Consider the following 22,826-nt stretch of genomic DNA (forward strand, 5'->3'; position numbering starts at 1 on the left):
AAGTTATGTCCTATCTGAAAAAGGGGACTTATGACCTCCCTGGTCATATGACTGCACTTTGGGTGCTTGGCAACCCAGCCGCATTTACTGCTTTTTGCAGCATCGCACAGTCATGCGAATGGATTTTACAACAGTTTTGCTGAAAACCAGCAATTCCATTTTTCAGCAAAACCAATCCGTAGTGAACAATGGGTTTGTCGTGTCCCACTCCTCCGCTGACGGCCGGGTCAGGGAAATCCGAATCAGGCGTGCCTCTGCAGCTCTGCCAAAGTCCTAGCAAAGTCCTCAGGGCAGGCAGGAGACCAGAAAGTGACTTCAGCAAGATATGTTTAGACTTTGCCTGACTCAGAGAATGCCAGAAAGCAGATCCTTTATATAGGCCATGGGGTGTGGCTCCATGACTCAGCACTTATCCAGGCCTGCCCCTCCCTTCCTTCTGTTGCCTCCATCTATCAAGTCTTCTGACGCAAGGGTCACTCCAGTCTGCAGCTGTTGGCAATTGACCTCCCTCAGGCTCACATGCAGTGGAGGAGGGGGAGGGGTCTAGTTGCTCCGTTTGCCTGGGCATGGAGCCAGAGCTGGGGGCTGGAGATACTTCCTCCTCTTCAGCCTGTCTGGGCATGGAGCCAGGGCTGGGGCCGGGAGGCATACTAGGACATTCCTCCGTGTTCGGAAGCAGATAAGAAGGCCCCGGCTGTGGTGAGATCGGACGAGACACAACAGGGTTCACTTAATGCTTAACAACTGCGACATTTATTTTACTACTGTGACGTTCACTTAATGACCACTGCAAACATTTGTAAAATCGACTATTATGATTTATGACCGTAATGATCAGCCTCCAATTTATGACCGTAATGGAAAGGCTTCATTATGGTTGTTTAAAGACTATCTGTACATGTGTCACCCAAGCTGTTCCTGAGTGATCAGTGTAAAGAGAGGCCGGATAGAGAAGGTGTAGCTGCATTAATAATAATGCACATACTGGGAAATCTTTAATAAAAAATATTGTGATATCTAAAAAGTATTGGGAAAGTTTTTCAGCAGTCTTCAGTTTATTGTCCCAAAGGTACTTTTACAAAAGAAGAAGCTTCTTGGAAGAGAAGCAAAACGTCTTCAAGGTTGTTAAATCCAGTTGCCTTTTGAAAAAAAGCACTTTTGGGACAATCATGACCTGGATGACTGAGAAGTTTCATAGACATCTTCCATTTTTTTGTTCTTGGACAAGGTGCTTTAGCATTTGGTGGTACCTTAGATTCTTGAGTGGGATTGTCTGGATCCATTTTACTTTAGCTTCAGATCTAGGTTTGGATCTGAAATCGTTTTTATTGTAGTGGTTGATTATTTATGCAGGAAATTGGAACTGTTCCTTGAAGATCAACAATAAACTACTTTTAGACTAGTACTGCATAGAGCAGGGGTCTGCAAACTTGGCTCTTTTAAGACTTGTGGACTTCTCAGTCAGCTTTGCTGGCTGAGGAACTCTGGGAGTTGAAGTCCACAAGTCTTAAAAAGAGCCAAGTTTGCAGACCCTGGCATAGAGTATTCAGGTTTCCCACATTATAGGTAGTCCTCCACTCACAACCATTTGTTTAGTGAGTGTTTAAAGTTACAACAGTGACAAAATCTTTGTATTGGTTCATACTGTGGCAGTGAGAATTTTAATGTATTTTCAGCAGCAAGATCGCATTGCCCTGGGCCTGTGTGGACTGTACTCATGACCGGTTTGTTTCTAGCACCGTTCAGAAGGTTCTTCATGACCAAGACATTGTAAAGTGTCAGTCTGATAAGATACTCCAGATCAACAAAAAGATGCACCTTGGCACAAATGATCTGTCCCAAAAGGATGTGCTTTCTGTGCAGAATGATTTCCAGAGCTTAGGGTATGAACTTAATAGCATAGGTTGTAGGCTTAACTTTTCAGAGGTTTTACCAGTACATAAGGAACAAAAAGGTAAAGGCCAGCGTGTAGTGGAGTTTAATGTGTGGCTAAAGGAGTGGTGTAAAAGGGAAGGCTTTGGTTTTATTAGTCATGATGTCTGCAACTGGTCCAACGAAAAATTGTACAAAAGAGATGGATTGCATCCATCAAAGAAAGGGACTGAGTTACTTAGCAATACATTCACAGATTTTCTGGATAAACATTTAAACTGAACAGTGGGGACAGAGAATTAACTGATATAGAAAATTTCTGTCCCCAGCAATCGAAAACTAAAAGGGTTATCAGTGCATGTAACATAGATGTCTGTATGGGTAAGACTATCAACCATGCTATCAAGCAAAACCAAGCATTTAACAGTGAGTGCCATACCATGTGCACTAAACCAACAGGTGGCATGAAAGTAGGGCAGTCAACACAGGTTATGTAGACAGTAAACACAAGATCAATCCAAATGGACTCAAATGTCTATACACCAATGCACAGAGTATGAGGAATAAACAGGGTGAATTAGAAATCCAAGTAAATGAGGGTAGATATGATATTGTTGCCATTACGGAAACTTGGTGGGATGAAACTGACAAATGGAACATACAGCTAGAGGGATATAAATTATTTAAAAGAAATAGACCAAATAAAAGAGGAGGTGGAGTTGCACTATATATAAGAAATAACTACATCTCTACAGAAATAGAGCACAACAATGATGAAAATCATCTTGAATGTATTTGGGTCAATATAAAAGGGTGAAAACGATATTGCCATAGGTCTATACTATAGGCCACCCAACCAAACAGAGGAAGTAGATGAACTTTTGCTAGTCAGCTAACTAAGGTATGTAGGAAGCACATCACAGTAGTAATGGGGATTTTAACTACCCTGACATCAACTGGGAAACAAACTCTGCACCAAGTGGAAGATCCAACAGGTTCCTAACAAACCTAGCAGACAACTTTGTTTCCCAAAAATAGAGAAGGCGACAAGGGGTCAGCCATATTGGACTTAATTCTCACTAACAGAGATGAAATGATAGAAGGTGTAGCTGCATTAATAATAATGCACATACTGAAATCTTTAATAAAAATATTGTGATATCTAAAAAGTATTGGGAAAGTTTTTCAGCAGTCTTCAGTTTATTGTCCCAAAGGTACTTTTACAAAAGAAGAAGCTTCTTGGAAGAGAAGCAAAACGTCTTCAAGGTTGTTAAATCCAGTTGCCTTTTGAAAAAAAGCACTTTTGGGACAATCATGACCTGGATGACTGAGAAGTTTCATAGACATCTTCCATTTTTTTGTTCTTGGACAAGGTGCTTTAGCATTTGGTGGTACCTTAGATTCTTGAGTGGGATTGTCTGGATCCATTTTACTTTAGCTTCAGATCTAGGTTTGGATCTGAAATCGTTTTATTGTAGTGGTTGATTATTTATGCAGGAAATTGGAACTGTTCCTTGAAGATCAACAATAAACTACTTTTAGACTAGTACTGCATAGAGCAGGGGTCTGCAAACTTGGCTCTTTTAAGACTTGTGGACTTCTCAGTCAGCTTTGCTGGCTGAGGAACTCTGGGAGTTGAAGTCCACAAGTCTTAAAAAGAGCCAAGTTTGCAGACCCCTGGCATAGAGTATTCAGGTTTCCCACATTATAGGTAGTCCTCCACTCACAACCATTTGTTTAGTGAGTGTTTAAAGTTACAACAGTGACAAAATCTTTGTATTGGTTCATACTGTGGCAGTGAGAATTTTAATGTATTTTCAGCAGCAAGATCGCATTGCCCTGGGCCTGTGTGGACTGTACTCATGACCGGTTTGTTTCTAGCACCGTTCAGAAGGTTCTTCATGACCAAGACATTGTAAAGTGTCAGTCTGATAAGATACTCCAGATCAACAAAAAGATGCACCTTGGCACAAATGATCTGTCCCAAAAGGATGTGCTTTCTGTGCAGAATGATTTCCAGAGCTTAGGGTATGAACTTAATAGCATAGGTTGTAGGCTTAACTTTTCAGAGGTTTTACCAGTACATAAGGAACAAAAAGGTAAAGGCCAGCGTGTAGTGGAGTTTAATGTGTGGCTAAAGGAGTGGTGTAAAAGGGAAGGCTTTGGTTTTATTAGTCATGATGTCTGCAACTGGTCCAATGAAAATTGTACAAAGAGATGGATTGCATCCATCAAAGAAAGGGACTGAGTTACTTAGCAATACATTCACAGATTTTCTGGATAAACATTTAAACCGAACAGTGGGGACAGAGAATTAACTGATATAGAAAATTTCTGTCCCCAGCAATCGAAAACTAAAAGGGTTATCAGTGCATGTAACATAGATGTCTGTATGGGTAAGACTATCAACCATGCTATCAAGCAAAACCAAGCATTTAACAGTGAGTGCCATACCATGTGCACTAAACCAACACGTGGCATGAAAGTAGGGGTAGTCAACACAGGTTATGTAGACAGTAAACACAAGATCAATCCAAATGGACTCAAATGTCTATACACCAATGCACAGAGTATGAGGAATAAACAGGGTGAATTAGAAATCCAAGTAAATGAGGGTAGATATGATATTGTTGCCATTACGGAAACTTGGTGGGATGAAACTGACAAATGGAACATACAGCTAGAGGGATATAAATTATTTAAAAGAAATAGACCAAATAAAAGAGGAGGTGGAGTTGCACTATATATAAGAAATAACTACATCTCTACAGAAATAGAGCACAACAATGATGAAAATCATCTTGAATGTATTTGGGTCAATATAAAAGGGTGAAAACGATATTGCCATAGGTCTATACTATAGGCCACCCAACCAAACAGAGGAAGTAGATGAACTTTTGCTAGTCAGCTAACTAAGGTATGTAGGAAGCACATCACAGTAGTAATGGGGATTTTAACTACCCTGACATCAACTGGGAAACAAACTCTGCACCAAGTGGAAGATCCAACAGGTTCCTAACAAACCTAGCAGACAACTTTGTTTCCCAAAAATAGAGAAGGCGACAAGGGATCAGCCATATTGGACTTAATTCTCACTAACAGAGATGAAATGATAGAAGGTGTTGAAGCTACAGGAACCTTGGGGCAAGTGACCACGCAATATTGGAATTCAACATTAAGCAAATACAAGTAGTAGAACAAAGTCAAACTAGAGTCTTGGACTTTAAGAGAGCTAATTTCAATAAACTTAGAGAGATCTTGAGAAGGATTCAATGGATGAGAATCCTCAGGGGGAAAACAACTCAAGAAGCTTGGGAAATTTTGAAAAGTGAGATTATAAAAGCACAGTCTAACACAATACCAATGAAGAAGAAAAATAGTAGATCACAAAAGAAACCAGCATGGATGCATAAAGAACTATCTGACAAATTGAAAGACAAAAAGGACAAATATAAAAAGTGGAAAGAGGGGCAAATAACTAAGGCAGAATATCAGCAAATAGCCCGAGCCTGTAAAGATGAAGTGAGGAAAGCTAAGGCTCACAATGAACAAAGGCTAGCGACAAAAGTAAAAAATAATAAAAAAAGCTTCTTCCAACATGTTAAAAACAAGAAAAAAGTCAAGGAAACAATTGGCCCATTGCTGGGAGAAAGTGGCAAGAAGATGACAAGCAACAGGGAGAAAGCAGATCTACTTAACTCATATTTTGCATCTGTCTTTACACAAAAGGAAAAACAATCCAACCTATCAAAACAGCACTACAAAAACAGATTAGAAACACAAGTTAAAATAGGGAAGAAAATGGTAAGTGAACACCTGTCTACCCTAGACGAGTTCAAATCACCAGGACCGGATGGATTACACCCCAAGGTTCTGAAGGAACTGGCAGACGTGATCTCAGAACCACTGAACTATATCTTTCAAAGATCCTGGAGCACAGGGAGCTGCCAGAGGACTGGAAAAGAGCTGATGTAGTTCCCATCTTCAAAAAGGAAAAACAGATCCAGGAAACTACAGACCTATCAGTCTGACCTCAATACCGGGAAGATTCTGGAAAAGATAATCAAGCAACGAATCACCGAACACCTAGAAGCAAACAAAGTAATAACCAAAAGCCAACATGGGTTTGTCAAAACAGATCATGCCAGACTAATCTTATCGCATTCTTTGACAAAATGACAAAATTAGTAGACCAGAGGAATGCTGTTGATATAATTTACTTGGACTTCAGTAAAGCATTTGATAAAGTAGACCATAACCTACTACTAGATAAAGTAGAAAATGTGGGTTAGACAGCACCACCACCAGATGGATTCGTAACTGGCTGACCAACCGCACTCAACGTGTAGTCCTCAACGGAACTACATCCACATGGAGGGAAGTATGCAGTGGAGTACCCCAAGGCTCTGTTTTAGGCCCAGTACTCTTCAACATCTTCATCAATGACTTGGACGAGGGATAGATGGGGAACTCATCAAATTTGCAGATGACACCAAGCTGGCAGGAATAGCCAACACTCCAGAAGATAGGCTCAAGTTACAGAAAGATCTTGACAGACTTGAACATTGGGCGCTATCTAACAAAATGAAATTCAACAGTGAAAAAGTAAGGTTCTACATTTAGGCCAAAAACAAAATGCACCAGTACCGTATATGTGGTACCTTGCTCAATAGTAGTACCTGTGAGAGGGATCTTGGAGTCCTAGTGGATAACCATCTAGATATGAGCCAGCAGTGTGCAGCAGCTGTTAAAAAAGCCAACACAGTTCTGGGCTGCATAAACAGAGGGATAGAATCAAGATCACGTGAAGTGCTAGTACCACTTTATAATGCCTTGGTAAGGCCACACTTGGAATATTGCATCCAGTTTTGGTCGCCACGATGTAAAAAAGATGTTGAGACTCTAGAAAGAGTGCAGAGAAGAGCAACAAAGATGATTAGGGGACTGGAGGATAAAACATATGAAGAACGGTTGCAGGAACTGGGTATGTCTAGTTTAACAAAAAGAAGGACTAGGGGAGACATGATAGCAGTGTTCCAATATCTCAGGGGCTGCCACAGAGAAGTGGGAGTCGGGCTGTTCTCCAGAGCACCTGAGGGTAGAACAAGAAGCAATGGGTGGAAACTGATCAAGGAAAGAAGCAACTTAGAACTAAGGAGAAATTTCCTGACAGTTAGAACAATTAATAAGTGGAACAACTTGCCTTCAGAAGTTGTGAATGCTCCAACACTGGAAATTTTTAAGAAAATGTTGGATAACCATCTGACTGAGATGGTGTAGGGTTTCCTGCCTGGGCAGGGGGTTGGACTAGAAGGCCTCCAAGGTCCCTTCCAACTCTGATGTTATGTTATGTTATGTTATGTTATGCCACTTAGGGCTAAAACTAATTTTAGTAAAATGGCTATACAACAGTATCAGAAACTTGCAAGTTTCAGTGTGCTGCTTCTTGTTCTTTTGTCTTCATGTGAATTAGGGAGGTGCCTGTTTTAAACGTTTTCTAAATATCTTTGTATTGGCGTAACTAAGTTTGCATGATCATTGCCTTGCCCTCTCTCCATCAAGACCATCTTCTGCACTCTCTACACAAAGGCTGCTTTGTCCATGTCAGTGTTTCTGTAGCTTAAGCTCTGATGGAGTTGGCTCTTCCCTGTGTTCCCAATTATTGTGCAGTTATAGTGGAGATACAGGGAAAATCACTTATGAGTAGCTATTCCTAAATGATGGGAATCTCTTCCCTCAGAGATACAATTGCATTTTTAAGGCCATCTTTTGCTAGGGGGCAAGGACCTTCCTGTTTAGGAAAGCTGCAGCTTACATTTTGTTCTGGGATTTCTGTCTGCTTTATAGTAACACATTCAATCTGCAGCATTTCTAAGCTGCCCCAATTCCAGTCAGTGAGTGCTCAAAAAAACAAGAAGACAACTAAACAATTAACATTCCTTTTAAAAACTAGAGTGATGCCCCCATTCAATTTGGGTCAAAGACACAGTATAATAAGACAATTTTGAATAGCTTATGAAAGCCCAAGAGAGTGGGTGAGGCATCTTCTCTCCGGGAAAAGAGAATTCCATACAAGTATTCTGAATTTTTAGTTTTTTATGTACTTTAAAATGATTTTAATGTTGTTCTGTTTTTAAGGGCTAGCCCTTTTGAGAGATATATGTATAGCGATATGTATAGACAAACGGGTATAATCTGCACTGCTATTAATCTTCTCATTGTTCCCATCACTCATCTCCTTCCATTTATGACTGTATGACTGTAACTTTGTTGCTTGTATCCTTACAATTTATATTGATTTTGTTTCCTGATTGCTTATTTGTACCCTATGACTATCATTAAGTATTGTACCTTAGAATTCTTGATGAATGTATCTTTTTTTTTATGTACACTGAGAGCATATACACCAAAACATATTCCTTGTGTGTCCAATCACACTTGGCCAATAAAAAATTCTATTCTATTCTATTCTATTCTATTCTATTCTATTCTATTCTATTCTATTCTATAAATTTTTAAGTTTAAAAGAAAAACAAAGTGTAAGATTTTGAAAAATGCCTTTCTGCCAGTATGACTTTTCCAGTTTTTCAAAAATGTACTCCTGTGAATTAAGGCAGCAGAATTAAAAAAGAAACTGGGGAGTGACATGAAAAGAAGGAAGAAAGGCATAAATTGAAAGATTTAGAATACATTCATTTATAGAAAACTACATGCTATAGTAGATTTTAATGACTGTATTATAAGATTTTATGAACTGGAACCCACCGCACATAAAGTGGATCTGTGATAACAAAAGTTTGAATAAAATAAAACTAGTATATTAAAGCTTTGTAGGTCCTTTCTTTCTGTAAAAGATCTAAGTAGTTATTTCTCTAGAAACTGTATTCATATGAATCTATTTTGGAATGCAATATTGATGAGAGAACACTGGTAGAGAACACTATAGGGATCAATAATTTTGGGGATAACTCTATAAAGAGTTATCAAGTTTATAAAAAGACTTAAGAAAACTTAAGAAGAATGTCCACATGGCTTGAGTTTACTAGCATTCATATGCTACTTCTGTTATAACCAGTTTGCAGCAGTTGTTGAGGTATCAATCTAGACACTGGGAGACTGTGAGTTCTAGTTCCACCTTGGGCATGGAGCCAGCTGAATGACCTTGGGCCAGTCACTTTCTCTCAGCCCTAGGAAGGAGGCAGTGACAAACCATTTCTAAAAAATCTTGCCAAGAAAGCTGCAGAGACTTGTCCATAATCTCTGTATTGTACTGTACTGTACAGTGGAATTTGATTTTGATTCAAATTTGTTTTGAAATACATGATTATGACTTCTAGGATTGCACAATAGTTGTGCCCTTTCAGAAGGAGATGCATCTGCTTTAAAATTCTATTCTATTCTATTCTATTCTATTCTATTCTATTCTATTCTATTCTATTCTATTCTATTTTATTCTAAAAGGTTGCAGATAGGTGCTTCATTCCCATTCCAAGTCTGCTCCAAAGCAATTTTTTGGAATCTAATTTTTGAAATATTATATAATCTTAATGTGAAGAAAACGTGTTCAATTTTTTTTTTAGCCTGTGAAAAATTGATTATTAAGACATTTTTTTCCTCCAGAACTCCAGGGTTCAAGAGAGTGCAAAGAAACTCTCTGAATGACGCTCCCTGAAACTTAGTTCATTTGGAATGGCTGTTTTGAAGGCTGTGCAGTGCAAAATATTCTTCAGATTCTCTGGAATGTAGCATCTGTCTGCAACTCAGATGCTTTTTCCCCTCCAAATCACACTTCTACTTGTGTTTGATTATAGAAAAACCTATTTGGTTTAAGGAGTTGCAGAAAGGTGCAATGTTTGAATCCCCACATACACTGAAACATTTTTTTGCCTTTAAAGCCGAAATTCTGCAAAGCACTATTTGTTGCTGTAAAGACATTTAATAAAACGAATCTCTTAAAATGTAAGAGCTTTAAATAGCATAGTACTAACATGACGTCTTGAGTCTCAGAATTTGTTATGGAGAAAGCAGTAGCTAGGGAGAGGGTTGCATACTTTGTGTGTACTTGAACCAATATTTTAAGCAGATTAAGGGTAGTTATGTGGTTTCTACATAAAACATGGCATTTTTGTCAAGGTTTTATAGTGAGAAGGATGTAAGGGTATGAACATGCCCACATATGTTTAGTGAGGACTTTTGTGGAATAGAAGGCTTGCAAGTCTTATTCTCACATTTTTGATTTATCCAATCAACAACATTTCTTATATAATTCTGTAAATAATTGGTCTGTTAATCATAAAAATATTGAATAAATATGATGTTGGAAATAATCATCAGCACAGTGACATTCTTCAGGATATTACAGTTTACTATCTGGAACAGTGATGGATTTAAAAGGTTTTAGGATTTGTTGCCATCTAATGGCAAAAGAATACTTGCTTGAATCTTGAATTCAGTAGTTTCAGACTTTGTTTAATAAGAACTTATTGGTTTCTCAGTGGTGGTGAAAATAGTGACCCAGGTTTTTTTAAAATATTAAAATACAGTATTGGTTGTTTTAATTGAAAAGCTATGGGAGAACATGCAAGCTTGACTTATTCAGGCCTCTGTGCTGCTGGAATACTCTTTTCCTATGGAGTCAGTTCTTAGAAAAGCTACTGTTTATTGCAAAAGTACTTTCGAAGAATAATTAGGTGTTTCAGCATAGGTGTTAGTGTTAATATAATCTGCATTCTGACACGTGTCGCAAAACGACAGCCAGTTTGGTGTACAATGTTTAAGATGCTGACCAGAAGTCTAGGCTTTCCTTAGTCATGGTAGCCGGCTGGGTGACTTTGGGCCAGTCACTGCCTCTCAGCCCTACCCACCCAACAGGGTTGTTATTGTGGGGAAAATAGGAGGCAGAAGTATTAAGTATGGTTGTTCATAGTCAGCCCAGTCCCAGCTGCCATTGTTATCATCACCTTGCACTTTGAGGCCCCTGCCACCATGTGCTCCATTATCCTGTATGAGCTTTGTTGTTTTCTTCCTCCTCCTGCTGACAAATCATGCCCTTTTGTGAGGAAACTGCGAGAGATCATCTTTTCCAGGTCTTGCAAGGAAACAGCCTGTGCAGTCTTGGGAAGAAAGCCTCATGTAGCCAACATCTGCCTTGCAAAGGACCAGACAGTGCATGCATGCTTGGTCAGTAGCGGGAGCAAGAAGACGATAAAAGTCAGATTTTGGGGCTCCACGGAGTGTCAGGAGCCAAAAGGGCACACATGGGGATTAGATTGGCAAATGAAGGGGAGTGGCATCACCCCTGGAATCATAAGTGTGAGTGGACTGCAAAGTGCCCAAATTTTGATCATGTGACAGTGGGGAGACTGTAATGGCCATAACTTTGGGCACCAAGTTCTTTTGTTCAGAATCACATAACTTCAAACAGTCACTCAGCCATGTGAAGTTGTTCATCTTATAAGTGATGTGGTACCTCTGGAACACCATCCATCCATCCATCACATTTCTACACAGCCTATATCACCTAAGTGACTGGATGATTTATAGTTAAGAAAACATTCAGAATATATTCAGAAAGGATTTGCTTTTGATGGCGAGAAAACTGGATGAAGTATTTAAAAGATGGTTTACAGGGCAATATTGAACTAGATAAATATTTAAAACTGGTAATTGTATAAAAGCTATATTGTAGAACAAAAATTTGAAACTTAAAGTGGTTGAGTATGCTATATCAGGATTTCATTTGTTTGAAATTTGTTTTTCTAGTTTGTATTATTTTCAGCTGCATCATAAAATGCTTCTAAAACTGTTTGCCCCTGTATAAAACATTCTGTGAAGCAAAGTTCTGGCATTTCTTAGGATGTTTGCAGAAGTTTCTATGAAGTTGCAGAGTTTACAGTAATAGTTACTTTTTGAATAAAATCTCCTTCTTCTCTGATTGTTTTGATACGTTGGCTTTCCAAGTTTGGATTCAACAGACTGCTTCAACCTAATTCTTTCTTTCTAAATAAATAAATTTCTGAAATGTGAAAACAATAGGCATTTGTCCTATACTGCATAATCTTTTTTGCAGATTTTCACATAGTTTTATTAAATGGAAGCATTCAAGAATATTAGTAATCATTTTAATTATTTTTTAAGAAATAAACTTTAACTTCTTAAGTTAAAAAGATGAACTTATTCATAGCACTGTTGTTCTTGTAGGTGGCTTTTCCACGGTACTCCTTGTGCGTACTCATGGTGGAGTTCGATGTGCATTGAAAAGAATGTATGTAAATAATGTGCCTGATCTCAATATCTGCAAAAGGGAAATAACAATAATGGTAAGTTAATATAAGTTTTGTGTTGTACATACGGTTTATATATGTGTGTGTGTGTGTGTGTGTGTGTGTGTGTGTAGTTTAGAAATGATGCATTAATTTGTGATCTAATGTTTGAATTTATTTTCATTGTGTTTAAATGTGGTTCTTTGATATGCGGAAACCACTGTGGTTAAATTATGGAAATATATTGTAAAAATAGTTTCATTGTGGGTTGTAGCATTCCACATTTTATTTCAACAGTTAATTTTGTCTAAGAGGGTTGGACAATTTGCATTTGTAGAATTGGAGATAGGTACTCTGCTTGAATGTACTTTAAAATAACTTTTTGGAGTCAATTTTGAAATGCTGTGCATTCCTAATTATTAGATCACTTTCAGAAAGAATAAAGGAAATACAGTTTAATTTGTATAAGAGCTTCAGTAACATAACATAACAACAGAGTTGGAAGGGACCTTGGAGGCCTTCTAGTCCAACCCCCTGCCCAGGCAGGAATTTATGCGACTTGTTTCCTCTTTAACCTGGCTTTCTCAAAACCTCAAATTCATGTTTTATTGAATTGCTAGATCATGTTAGATAAGCTTTAAATCAGGGATGCTTAAATCTGGCCTGGGACCCGGCCTGGAAATAGCAAAGGACTGGCTCGCAGTGCCTCTGGCAGCCAAAATGGGGTGCAGGGGGGCCATATGAGGCCCCACCGTGCACCGTTTTGGGCCTGGACGGCCTCTTGCTGGCCAAAATGGGGGGGAGAGTCTCTGGTTTTGGCCAGCAGGGTGCTGCAGGAGCATCCATTCCATCTGGCCACCTCCACCCCTCTCAGGCCAGTCCATGGAGAACTACAATGCTGATCCAGCCCTTGAAGAAATCCAGTTTGACACCCCTGCTTTAAATAATTTAATGATTCTAAACTAATAGATAACACAAAGAGAGTTTCATAGGTTTATTTAGAAGAGATTAAACTATTTCAGATATCACATTGGTGAGATTCTGTATTCAAGATGATAACAGGAAACTAATACTTATAAATTTCTAATATATCATAAAATAATTGATGATTAATACTTTGCATTGAAAGATAGTTTGTAATAGACTTTCTTTTGTTTTTGATCTTAAAAGTTGGCATATTCTTTTTTTCCCCTTTATACTTAAGAATGTTTCTCTTTTTACAGAAAGAACTGTCTGGGCACAAGAACATTGTAGGGTATTTGGATTGTGCTGTCAATTCTGTTAGTGATAATGTGTGGGAAGTGCTTATCTTAATGGAATATTGTCGCGGTAAGTACATTTTTTGTCATTTTAATAACAAAAATAGTTGGCTAGCATGGAGTGTTTTGGACAAAATTACAGCAGCTTTGGAGATAGTTACTGCAAGGTGAAATAGACTATCCACAGCCAGCATTACTTGCTAATGTTCCTCTGTTTTGTTGCTTCTTATTAGAAATCAAAAACAGTCCAAAAATGACAATGATCACTTATATGTTAGGGCTATATTTCATAATATTCAGAGCACATTTCATATAAAATTAGTGTTTTAGGTTGATCTGCAGAAAATACTTTCTCCAATGCGGTGCAATTAATTTTGTTATTCATGCTTGGACTGCAGTTTATTATCCCTAAACTGAGACTTATTTTGATCAGGCTAATTTGTCATTTAAAATTAAATAAAAAATGTTTTGATTCAATTTATTATTATGAAATGCTTATGTTAACTGTATTCTTAGCATTTATGTCTAATAAATAATAGTTGAAATCTAAACTCTTACCTTGAAAAGCAACATTGTGTTAAGTGTTTCAGGGTTTTGAATATTTAATGTTTCCAATCTTACAGAATTGAATCCAATCTGCTATACAGCATTATTTTTTATTCCTTCTTTGTAGCGGGGCAAATAGTGAATCAGATGAACCAGAGATTACAAACGGGCTTTACTGAATCAGAAGTGCTAAGAATTTTTTGTGATGCCTGTGAAGCTGTTGCTAGGCTGCACCAATGCAAAACTCCCATTGTTCATAGAGATTTGAAGGTGAGAAAAATTGTGACCGAAATGCATCCTGTTCCTGTCTATGAATGAATAATTGTATGGCATAGTTTGTTAATTCATTATTTTTGCCTTAAACTGTTTATGGCACTATCAATATTTTAATTCTTGTATAAAATGGGTGACTATATAAATGTTTCAAACAATCGAAGTCTCAGTATATTTGCCCTTATGCAATTTATCTATTTATTAGGTTGCTTATGTCCATGTCTTCTTCCTAAGTTCAAAGTCTTAATCGAGTTTAGATAGGTGGTGCCTTAAAAAACCCTGTTGTTATTACATCAATTTTGGTTGCTTTGATTTGAGAATACGCTCAACTTGCTGGATGAGATCTAAGGAATTATCCGAATAATTAATTCTTTTTCATCTTGGCTCCTTAAGTTGAGCTGCAAGTTCAGTTGAATGGAGGTGGAAAATGATGGCCAAACGTATTGAAAAAAATGCTGTCTTGCCAAAAGAAAGAATAGTTTGAAATGTTGTTTTGAAACTGGTAGTAATGATATTATTAATTAGGAAAGTTTTGTGGAAATATTATAACCACTATTTAACACTTGTTTCAGGTATGTCCTTTTTGTGTAAAATGCTTGAAAATTCTGGGTTTATCTAATGGATTACTTATGGGATAAGACTTTACTGTTTTTTTAACTGCCAGCAAATTTTAATCTCAACCCTGATTTCTTTCTTCACTACTTTAATAGATTGGAGGCCAAATTGATAATAAATTGGGTATGATTGTATTTGCGGGGTTACTGTTAAACAATAGTATTCAGAGAAATTGCTGGCTTCTGAAATAGCTATAACTTACATTTTAAGCATGCCAAGTTCTGGGAATTTGGAGTAACTTATGCTGACAATAGTTTTGGCTTTCAGCTTGTATCAACTGAGCGAGGGTAGATGGTATTGAATGATTGATTATTAAGTAATGGAATAAACTAAAGGCGGTAAGGTAAAGTGATATGTTGACAAGAAGCTGGATAATTTCTGATCTGGGAGATTGATCCTTATTGTGTTCCAGTCCAGATAGTTCTCCCTTTGAAGAAACAGGAATACTTTTTTTCTAGTTTGTGTCTCTAGAAAGTGATCCAGTATTTTTTAGAGAAATAAATGATTCTGGCAACCTAGGACATTTTTAGCAGTCTTGCTTTTTCCTGAACAGGATTCTACTAATCACAGTGGAAGCTACACCACCTCCAATATACACTGCATAAACATGACTAAAGAAATAAATAAATACAAAATTATGCATATACCCACATATATTATATGACACAGAGAAATAACATAGTCTAGTTTGGATGTATGCATGTACATGATGAGAAAAAAGAATCTTGCAAGTTTACTAGATGGATGGCATAGGAAACAAAGCTGTTACAGAATCTGGTAGTCCTGCTGGACTTCCTAGACAATCTAGGAAGTCCTCAGGTGTTTGGTATAGAGAAGGCATAATTCCTAATCAAATAACATGGAGGTGATGGTTTACATAAGTTGCACTTTTAAACATATAAGTTGTCCTTAGAAATAGTTAGAAACACCTACTAGTTTAAAATTAGGGCATCCTGGTGGCACAGTGGTTAAAGCACAGTATTGCAGCTAACTCTGCCCATTGCCAAGAGTTTGATCCTGACTGGCTCAAGGCTGACTCAATCTTCCATCCTTCTGAGGTTGGTAACATGAGGACACAGATTGTTGGAAAAAATATGCAAATAATGTTTACATTGTAAACCTCCTGGAGAATGCTGTAAAGTGCTATATGGCCTTATATAAGATTAAATGCTATTGCTATTATTTGTCTGGTAGGATTTTTCCTAGTTTGCATCAAATTGCTTGCATTCTTAAGTTATTTGATTATTTTTGTAAAACAGGTATCTGTCTTAACATTTAGGCAATATCAGGACTGATAACTGACTTAGACAGAATCTTTCTCCCATCACTCTTTATTGTATTATTTATTTGCCACCGATATTCAAGTGCATTTTAGTCACATGACTCTATAAGCAGGATATACAATCCAATACAGTACAATCTAAATATAAAATATTAGACACATAATCAACCAAATCGATACATCAATAAATAGCTAAATAATCCAAGACTAATACAGTGCCTTCCTTTTGTTCACCAAGACATTCTTCATTCTCTTAGTTCTAAAAACTCTGTGAAAAGCAATTTTAGCCAGTTTTGCTTCCTTTGCTTGTCATATTTTATGCCCTCCCATTTCACTTATTAGGCTTCTATAGAAAAGATGAATAGTTCTTGACAGAGATCTCCAGAAAGCTTTACTTCATGCGTAAAATGTTCATAGAATTATAAAATGTTAAGGTTGGAAGGGACTGTAGAGGTCATCTAATCCAGCAAGAATATATTATGAAACCTAAGGCATCCTTCCCGTTTTTCCCACTTTCTGGGGCAGCCTATTTCAAGATCTCTTATTGTTAGTAAATTCTTCTTTATGTACTGTGGTAGTATCAAATATCCTCTCCACACACATATGAATTACATTCAGCACAACCCTATCAGATGCTGATGTGAAAATGCTTCCTTGTAATTTAAACTCACTATTTAGTCTTCTGTAAGCTGGAACAACACTGTGAAATCTACTCAAATTCTATAGGACAATCTTGTAAACAGTTTCAGAGTTACTTGGAAAGTCCCACAATCAAAAGGATTAAAGAACATACACAGAAGTACACTTGTACTTGTAATCTTTGCAAATAAACAATAACATAAACTTTAATCTCAAAATCTCTACTGATTTGGTTTAGTTTGGCTGGCTCTTCAACAGTTTTTGAATTTGGGATCATTTGAAAACAAAAGACTTAAGTTATTTTGATCTGCTAAAATCTGATTTTTTGGGAGGTTACACTCCACTCTTAATTGTCTTTTATGTTCTTGAGTAGATCTCAGTGCATTTAAAACATGTAGGACATACTACTTGGGCAGCTAAATTTAGATAATAGCATGGGTTGCACTGTCTTTGATAAGTATAAAAGTACTATCTTTAGTACAGTATGTACTATCTTTAGTAAGGCAGTGGACAGTTAAGAGCTTATATATAGGGACAGAGATATTAATCTGTGTTCAAACAGATTAATAAATATCAGAAGTAAACCAACTTGTACTTTCTAAAGCACAGCCTCAGGCTGGCTGTGGTTTGTGGAAATTGCTATTCAATATTTATTTTATTTCATAGAATAATACAGTTTAGAATGGACCGTAAAGGTAAAGGTTCCCCTCGCACATATGTGCTAGTTGTTTCCAATTCTAGGGGGCAGTGCTCATCTCCTTTTCAAAGCAGAAGAGCCAACGCTGTCCAAAAACATCTCCGTGGTCATGTGGCTGGCATGACAAAATGGCAAAGACGCACGGAACGCTGTTACCTTCCGGCCAAAGGTGGTCCCTATTTTTCTACTTGGATTTTTTACGTGCTTTCGAACTGCTAGGTTGGCAGAAGCTGGGACAAGTAACAGGAGCTCACCCCGTTACACGGCAGCACTAGGGATTCAAACCGCCGAGCTGCCGACCTTTCGATCGACAAGCTCAGTGTCTTAGCCACTGAGCCACCGCATCCCTATGGACCTTGGAGGTCCTCTAATCCAGTCCTCTTTGCCACAGCAGGAATCCTTATGTCATCCTGCACTGTCCGACATTACTTGGAAACATTCAATAATGGGGCATCCATGACTTCAGAAGACAGGCTATTACACTGGTTAATAGTTCTTGTAGGTATCAGATTAAAAAATATCAATTAGTTTTTGAGTGAAGTTAGGAATTGACATGTATTAGAGTTTAAGAAAGAAGGGAATTGATAGTGTGATGGTTTGATGGTGTGAAATGGAATATGTTTTATGTTATATTTTAGATTATGTTCGTTAGTTACAATACCCTGTATTCTGTTCTGGGAAGTCTTGGGGGGGGAGGGGGATTATAAGTTGATTGATTGCCATTGTACAGAAATAAGGGTAGAATTAAACAAGTTGGAATGGTGTAAAGTCGGGGCTGCTCGGTAACCACTCCCGAAGGGAAAGGGTAAGGAAAGAGGAGTAAAGAAGGAAGAAAGTAGGTAGGTAGGTAGATAGGTAGGAAAGAAGGGAGGGAGAAGAAAGGATAGGAGGAGAAGAAGGAGGAGAAGATAGAGGGTTAGAAAGGATGGTAGTGAGAAGTGGGAAAGAGGAGGGGAAGTAGGAAAGCGAGGAGAAGGATGGTGGGGAAAGTTGAAGAAGGATGAGAAGGGTAAAAAGGATTAAGGGAGGGAGTGGCGGTCGAGTAGCCCGGATTGAGCATAATTTGAGTATAGGATCGATTGTTGTATAAGTGATTGTATTGTACACTGGTCAAATTGTGGGAATTATTATGGGGAAAAAAATAGTTCTTGTAGTCAGGACATTCCTAGTTATTTTAAGTTTGCATCTACCACTGTATCTCCCTCCATTTATTTACAAACTTTATAAACTGCCCAAATCGGATTGACTGGGGGTAGCATGCATCTCGGTAGTTCAACAGTACAATAATTTAAATAAATCAGGATAATAATGATATCAGGTGAACAGCTGACTCACTGAAGGCTCTGAAGGTAGTGCTGAGAAAGGATAGCATTCCAAGGGAGTGTAGGGTAGAGGACAACAGGAAGAGGGTATTCAGTAGGGGCTTGTTAACTCTTATTATATGCGGCTTTACCCTTGAGGTGTGAACTGCAGTGCATGTCATAATACAGTATTTCAATCTTTACTTGGGGGAATTAAAGTAATAATAACATTTAGTTCTTCATTCTAACTCAAACAGCTAAGTGAAAGTGCTTGAAAAGTAAGGTAAAGGTAAAGGTTCCCCTCGCACATACGTGCTAGTCGTTGCCGACTCTAGGGGGCGGTGCTCATCTCCGTTTCAAAACCAAAGAGCCAGAGCTGTCCCAAGACATCTCCGTGGTCATGTGACTGACATGACTCAATGGCAAAGGCGCACGAAATGCTGTTACCTTCCCACCAAGGTGGTCCCTATTTTTTCTACTTCCATTTTTACGTGCTTTCGAAACTGCTAGGTTGGCAGAAGCTGGGACAAGTAACAGGAGCTCACCCCGTTACACGGCAGCACTAGGGATTCGAACCGCTAAGCTGCCGACCTTTCGATCGACAAGCTCAACGTCCTAGCCCCTGAGCCACCATGTCCCTCATGCCTGAAAAGTATTAGAACTTGAAAAGTATTAGAACTATATTCGATGTTTGCGTGTGAATTTGTTGTAAATCGATTTTTGTTTTCTTTTAGGTTGAAAACCTTTTATTGAACGACAGTGGGAACTATGTGCTTTGTGATTTCGGCAGTGCCACTAATAAATTCCTTAACCCTCAGAAAGATGGAGTCAGTGGAGTTGAAGAAGAAATTAAAAAGTAAGTGGCATATCTTAAGGCAGTAGCTTTTGGCATCCTAACAATAACAAAATACATTTTTAAAATGTTTGGAAATCTCAGTGCCTGCTTTAATGTCACAGTGTTTTAAAAAGAAATAATGTGTCCAAAGGAACCGTTCTTTAATTGGATGAATTTCTACATTTAGAAATCTGTTATAGGTAGTCCTCATTTAATGACCATTCATTCAATGGCCATTTGAAGTTACAGTGGTGCTAAACAAATACAGATAGTCCTCAACTTATGACCACAATAGAGCCCAACATTTATGTTAAATGAGAATTTGTTAAGCAAGTTTTGCCCCATTTTATGACATTTCTTGCTATAGTTGTTAAGTGAATCACTGCAGTTAATAAGGTAGTAACATGGTTGTTAAGGGAATCTGGCTTCCCCCTTGACAGAAGGTAATCACATGACCCCGGGATACTGCAACAGTCATAAATATGAACCAATTGCCAAACATTGAATTTTGATCACATAATCATGGGGATGCTGCAAAGGTTGTAACTATGAAAAAGAGGCATAAGTCACTTTTTTCAGTGCCGTTGTACCTTTGAATGGTCACTAAATGAACTGTTGTAAGTCAAGGACAACCTGTAGTTAATGTTTTTCAAAGTTACAGCCACTGTAACACTCGGCTCCCTGTAGTCACATGATCAAAATTCAGGTGCTTAGCTGCCTGTCTGCATTTACAATTCCAGCATGCACTTCAATCCCCCCCCTCTCTGCCATCTCTGTTCTTTTGACCACTCTGCATTCTGTGATTACCCGCCCCCCCAATGCCACTCCTGCTGCTTCCAGCTGACCTTTGGTATATTTTTCCTTCTGCTGTTGGTGTGGAGTGCCTTTGCTCTTTGCTATTGTGTGCACCCCTAAATTGCAACAAGCAAAACCATCAACAATCAAGACATTTTGTGTGCATATCGAAGTCTGATTTCTTTATCAACCATCCTGAGAAAAATATGGTATCAAAGAGTTTTAAAATAATAATAATAATAATAGTACCCTACCTTAAAGTACTTTTATTAGTGCAATAGCAATATGGTTTAGGTTTGTAAAACAGGTCACAATAGTCATATTTGTGTTTGATTAACTTTTATTCTAAATTATTGCCTTAAGGTATACCACCTTGTCATATAGAGCTCCTGAAATGATCAATCTTTATGGAGGGAAAACAATTACAACCAAGGCAGATATCTGGGTAAGATAAAATTTTTGTAAGAATTAATAAGAAAGGTGTTGACCACATCAGTATATCAGAGGAATCTAGAAGTAGCTAGACTCAGGTTTATTGTAATATTTATTAATTTCTGTGAGTTGGCCGTGTAAGTGTCTGAATCCAACTCTATACAATTTATAAAAATTTATAAAAATGAAATGGGTGACATTTTTAATCTGCCAAATTCAGTGTAGAACCTAATTTAAAAAGAATCATGGTTTTTTTTGGTTCTAGTGACTAAATTTATAGAAACAATTAATTGGCTTTAATCCATTACATTTCGAAATTATTTACCACAAAAGCACTTTTACTAGGACAACTGCATTTTGAAGATGTGGAGGTGAAATAAACAACCAGCAGAATAAATTGTCATAATGCCACAAGCAACAAAAAAACCAAGAAAAGTATTTGTTAAATGAGCAAATGTGACAGAAGTATAGATTAGGAAAAGTTGCTGCTAAATAGTACTAAATGATCTAAGTAACATAACATGTTTTAACAGTTTTATTATTATATGTAGAAATTATTCAAACAAAATGAAATTGTGATAACAAAACTTATTGCAACTTTTGAAATAGTCTGCTATTTTTATAGCTCAGTTACTACTATAATGATGTGCTTTTTTAAACAGGCCCTTGGCTGCTTGCTGTATAAACTTTGCTTTTTCACACTTCCCTTTGGTGAGAGTCAGGTTGCTATTTGTGATGGAAGCTTTACCATCCCAGACAATTCGCGTTATTCTCACAGTATGCATTGTTTGATAAGTAAGTAACTGGTACATTTTACCAACTAAACTTTCTATGTGAAACTAAATTGCTACATGTAGGCAAAACCAAAACCTTGGTTATTGCATATTTCATTACACAGATTTACTTCCAATGTAGCCAAAGAAATAATGTACGTTGTAATATTATAAGAATATTAGAGTAAATTATTTATGAATTGGAATAATATTTTGGAAAATGAGTTTTATGAATATTTTACGAGGTTTGTTTCATAAAAATACATTATTTTTTTTATTACAATTGATACACAGTGTTTTTTTTTAAATCCAGACTTGCTCTTTCCCTATCTTTATTATTAACTACTTTATATAAAAATATTTTTTATATAAAAATAAAAATTCCAGTGTTCTGGGATGCAATTCAGGTATATATTGGAATATTCATTTAAATACAGATTAGCATCACTGTATATAATATCCGGGTGTTAAACTGGCGGACCATGGCCCAGATGCGTCACGCCCAGGCCACGCCCACCACCCCCTGAGAAGGGGGAAAACGTCACAATATGTCACATGATGGCAACGTTACATGACGCCACAAGTTTGACACCCGTGGTATAGACAATCCTTTTAGATTATTGGTTTCCCTCCAAAAAGCTTTGAAGAGTGAAAAATTTCCATAAAACTGCTTTTATTTATTCCCTTGGTTTCTGAGAAAAAAGCAAAATATAAAAAATATTCTTAGGCAAGAAACTCAAGTGTTTTCCATACAAAATAACACCTGTTGCTACTTTATGGTCTATATTAGTTTTTTATTTAAAAAAAAATTTACAGACACTTCTGAAATTCTGTTTTCGCTTCGTCATTATGGGGTATTGAGTGTAAATTAATAAGAAAAAACAACTGTAGAATCAGGTGCAGCATAACAAAATTGACAAAAGTGAAGGGAATCTGAATACTACATATTAGTTATAGTTATAGTGAAGCTGATAGTTCTGGCAACTAGAATAGGTAAAGTATCCAATTTCCTTTCTTCTTCAGCATTTCTGTGGAGAAGGTGCTAAACTTAAGATGTGCTTTTATTTATATTCAAAACACTTATTCAGACTAACAGGTCTTATTATATCATATTCTGTTTCCCAACTTTCTTCTTCACCCCCTTCATTCTTATCTTTATATGAGCATTCTAAGTTATACTTAGATTTCAATGGCTATTTGTGTATAATCAGACTTCTGATTCCTATTAATACCTTCTTTTCTCTT

General features: G+C 37.3%; 1 protein-coding gene across 7 annotated transcripts in view; it reads left to right on the plus strand.

Moving 5' to 3' along the window:
• BMP2K (BMP2 inducible kinase) overlaps positions 1-22,826 on the plus strand; it is a 192,240-nt gene that overhangs the window by 14,659 nt on the left and 154,755 nt on the right. For all 7 annotated transcript variants that reach the window (XM_058193071.1, XM_058193072.1, XM_058193073.1 and 4 more), the window contains exons 2-7: positions 12,073-12,191; positions 13,358-13,463; positions 14,067-14,209; positions 19,481-19,602; positions 20,740-20,821; positions 21,471-21,603. In XM_058193071.1, the coding sequence (XP_058049054.1) occupies positions 12,073-12,191; positions 13,358-13,463; positions 14,067-14,209; positions 19,481-19,602; positions 20,740-20,821; positions 21,471-21,603 (705 nt within the window). The remainder of the gene's footprint in view (positions 1-12,072; positions 12,192-13,357; positions 13,464-14,066; positions 14,210-19,480; positions 19,603-20,739; positions 20,822-21,470; positions 21,604-22,826) is intronic.

The sequence above is a fragment of the Ahaetulla prasina genome, chromosome 8 (genome assembly GCF_028640845.1).
Source record: "Ahaetulla prasina isolate Xishuangbanna chromosome 8, ASM2864084v1, whole genome shotgun sequence".
NCBI lineage: Eukaryota > Metazoa > Chordata > Lepidosauria > Squamata > Colubridae > Ahaetulla > Ahaetulla prasina.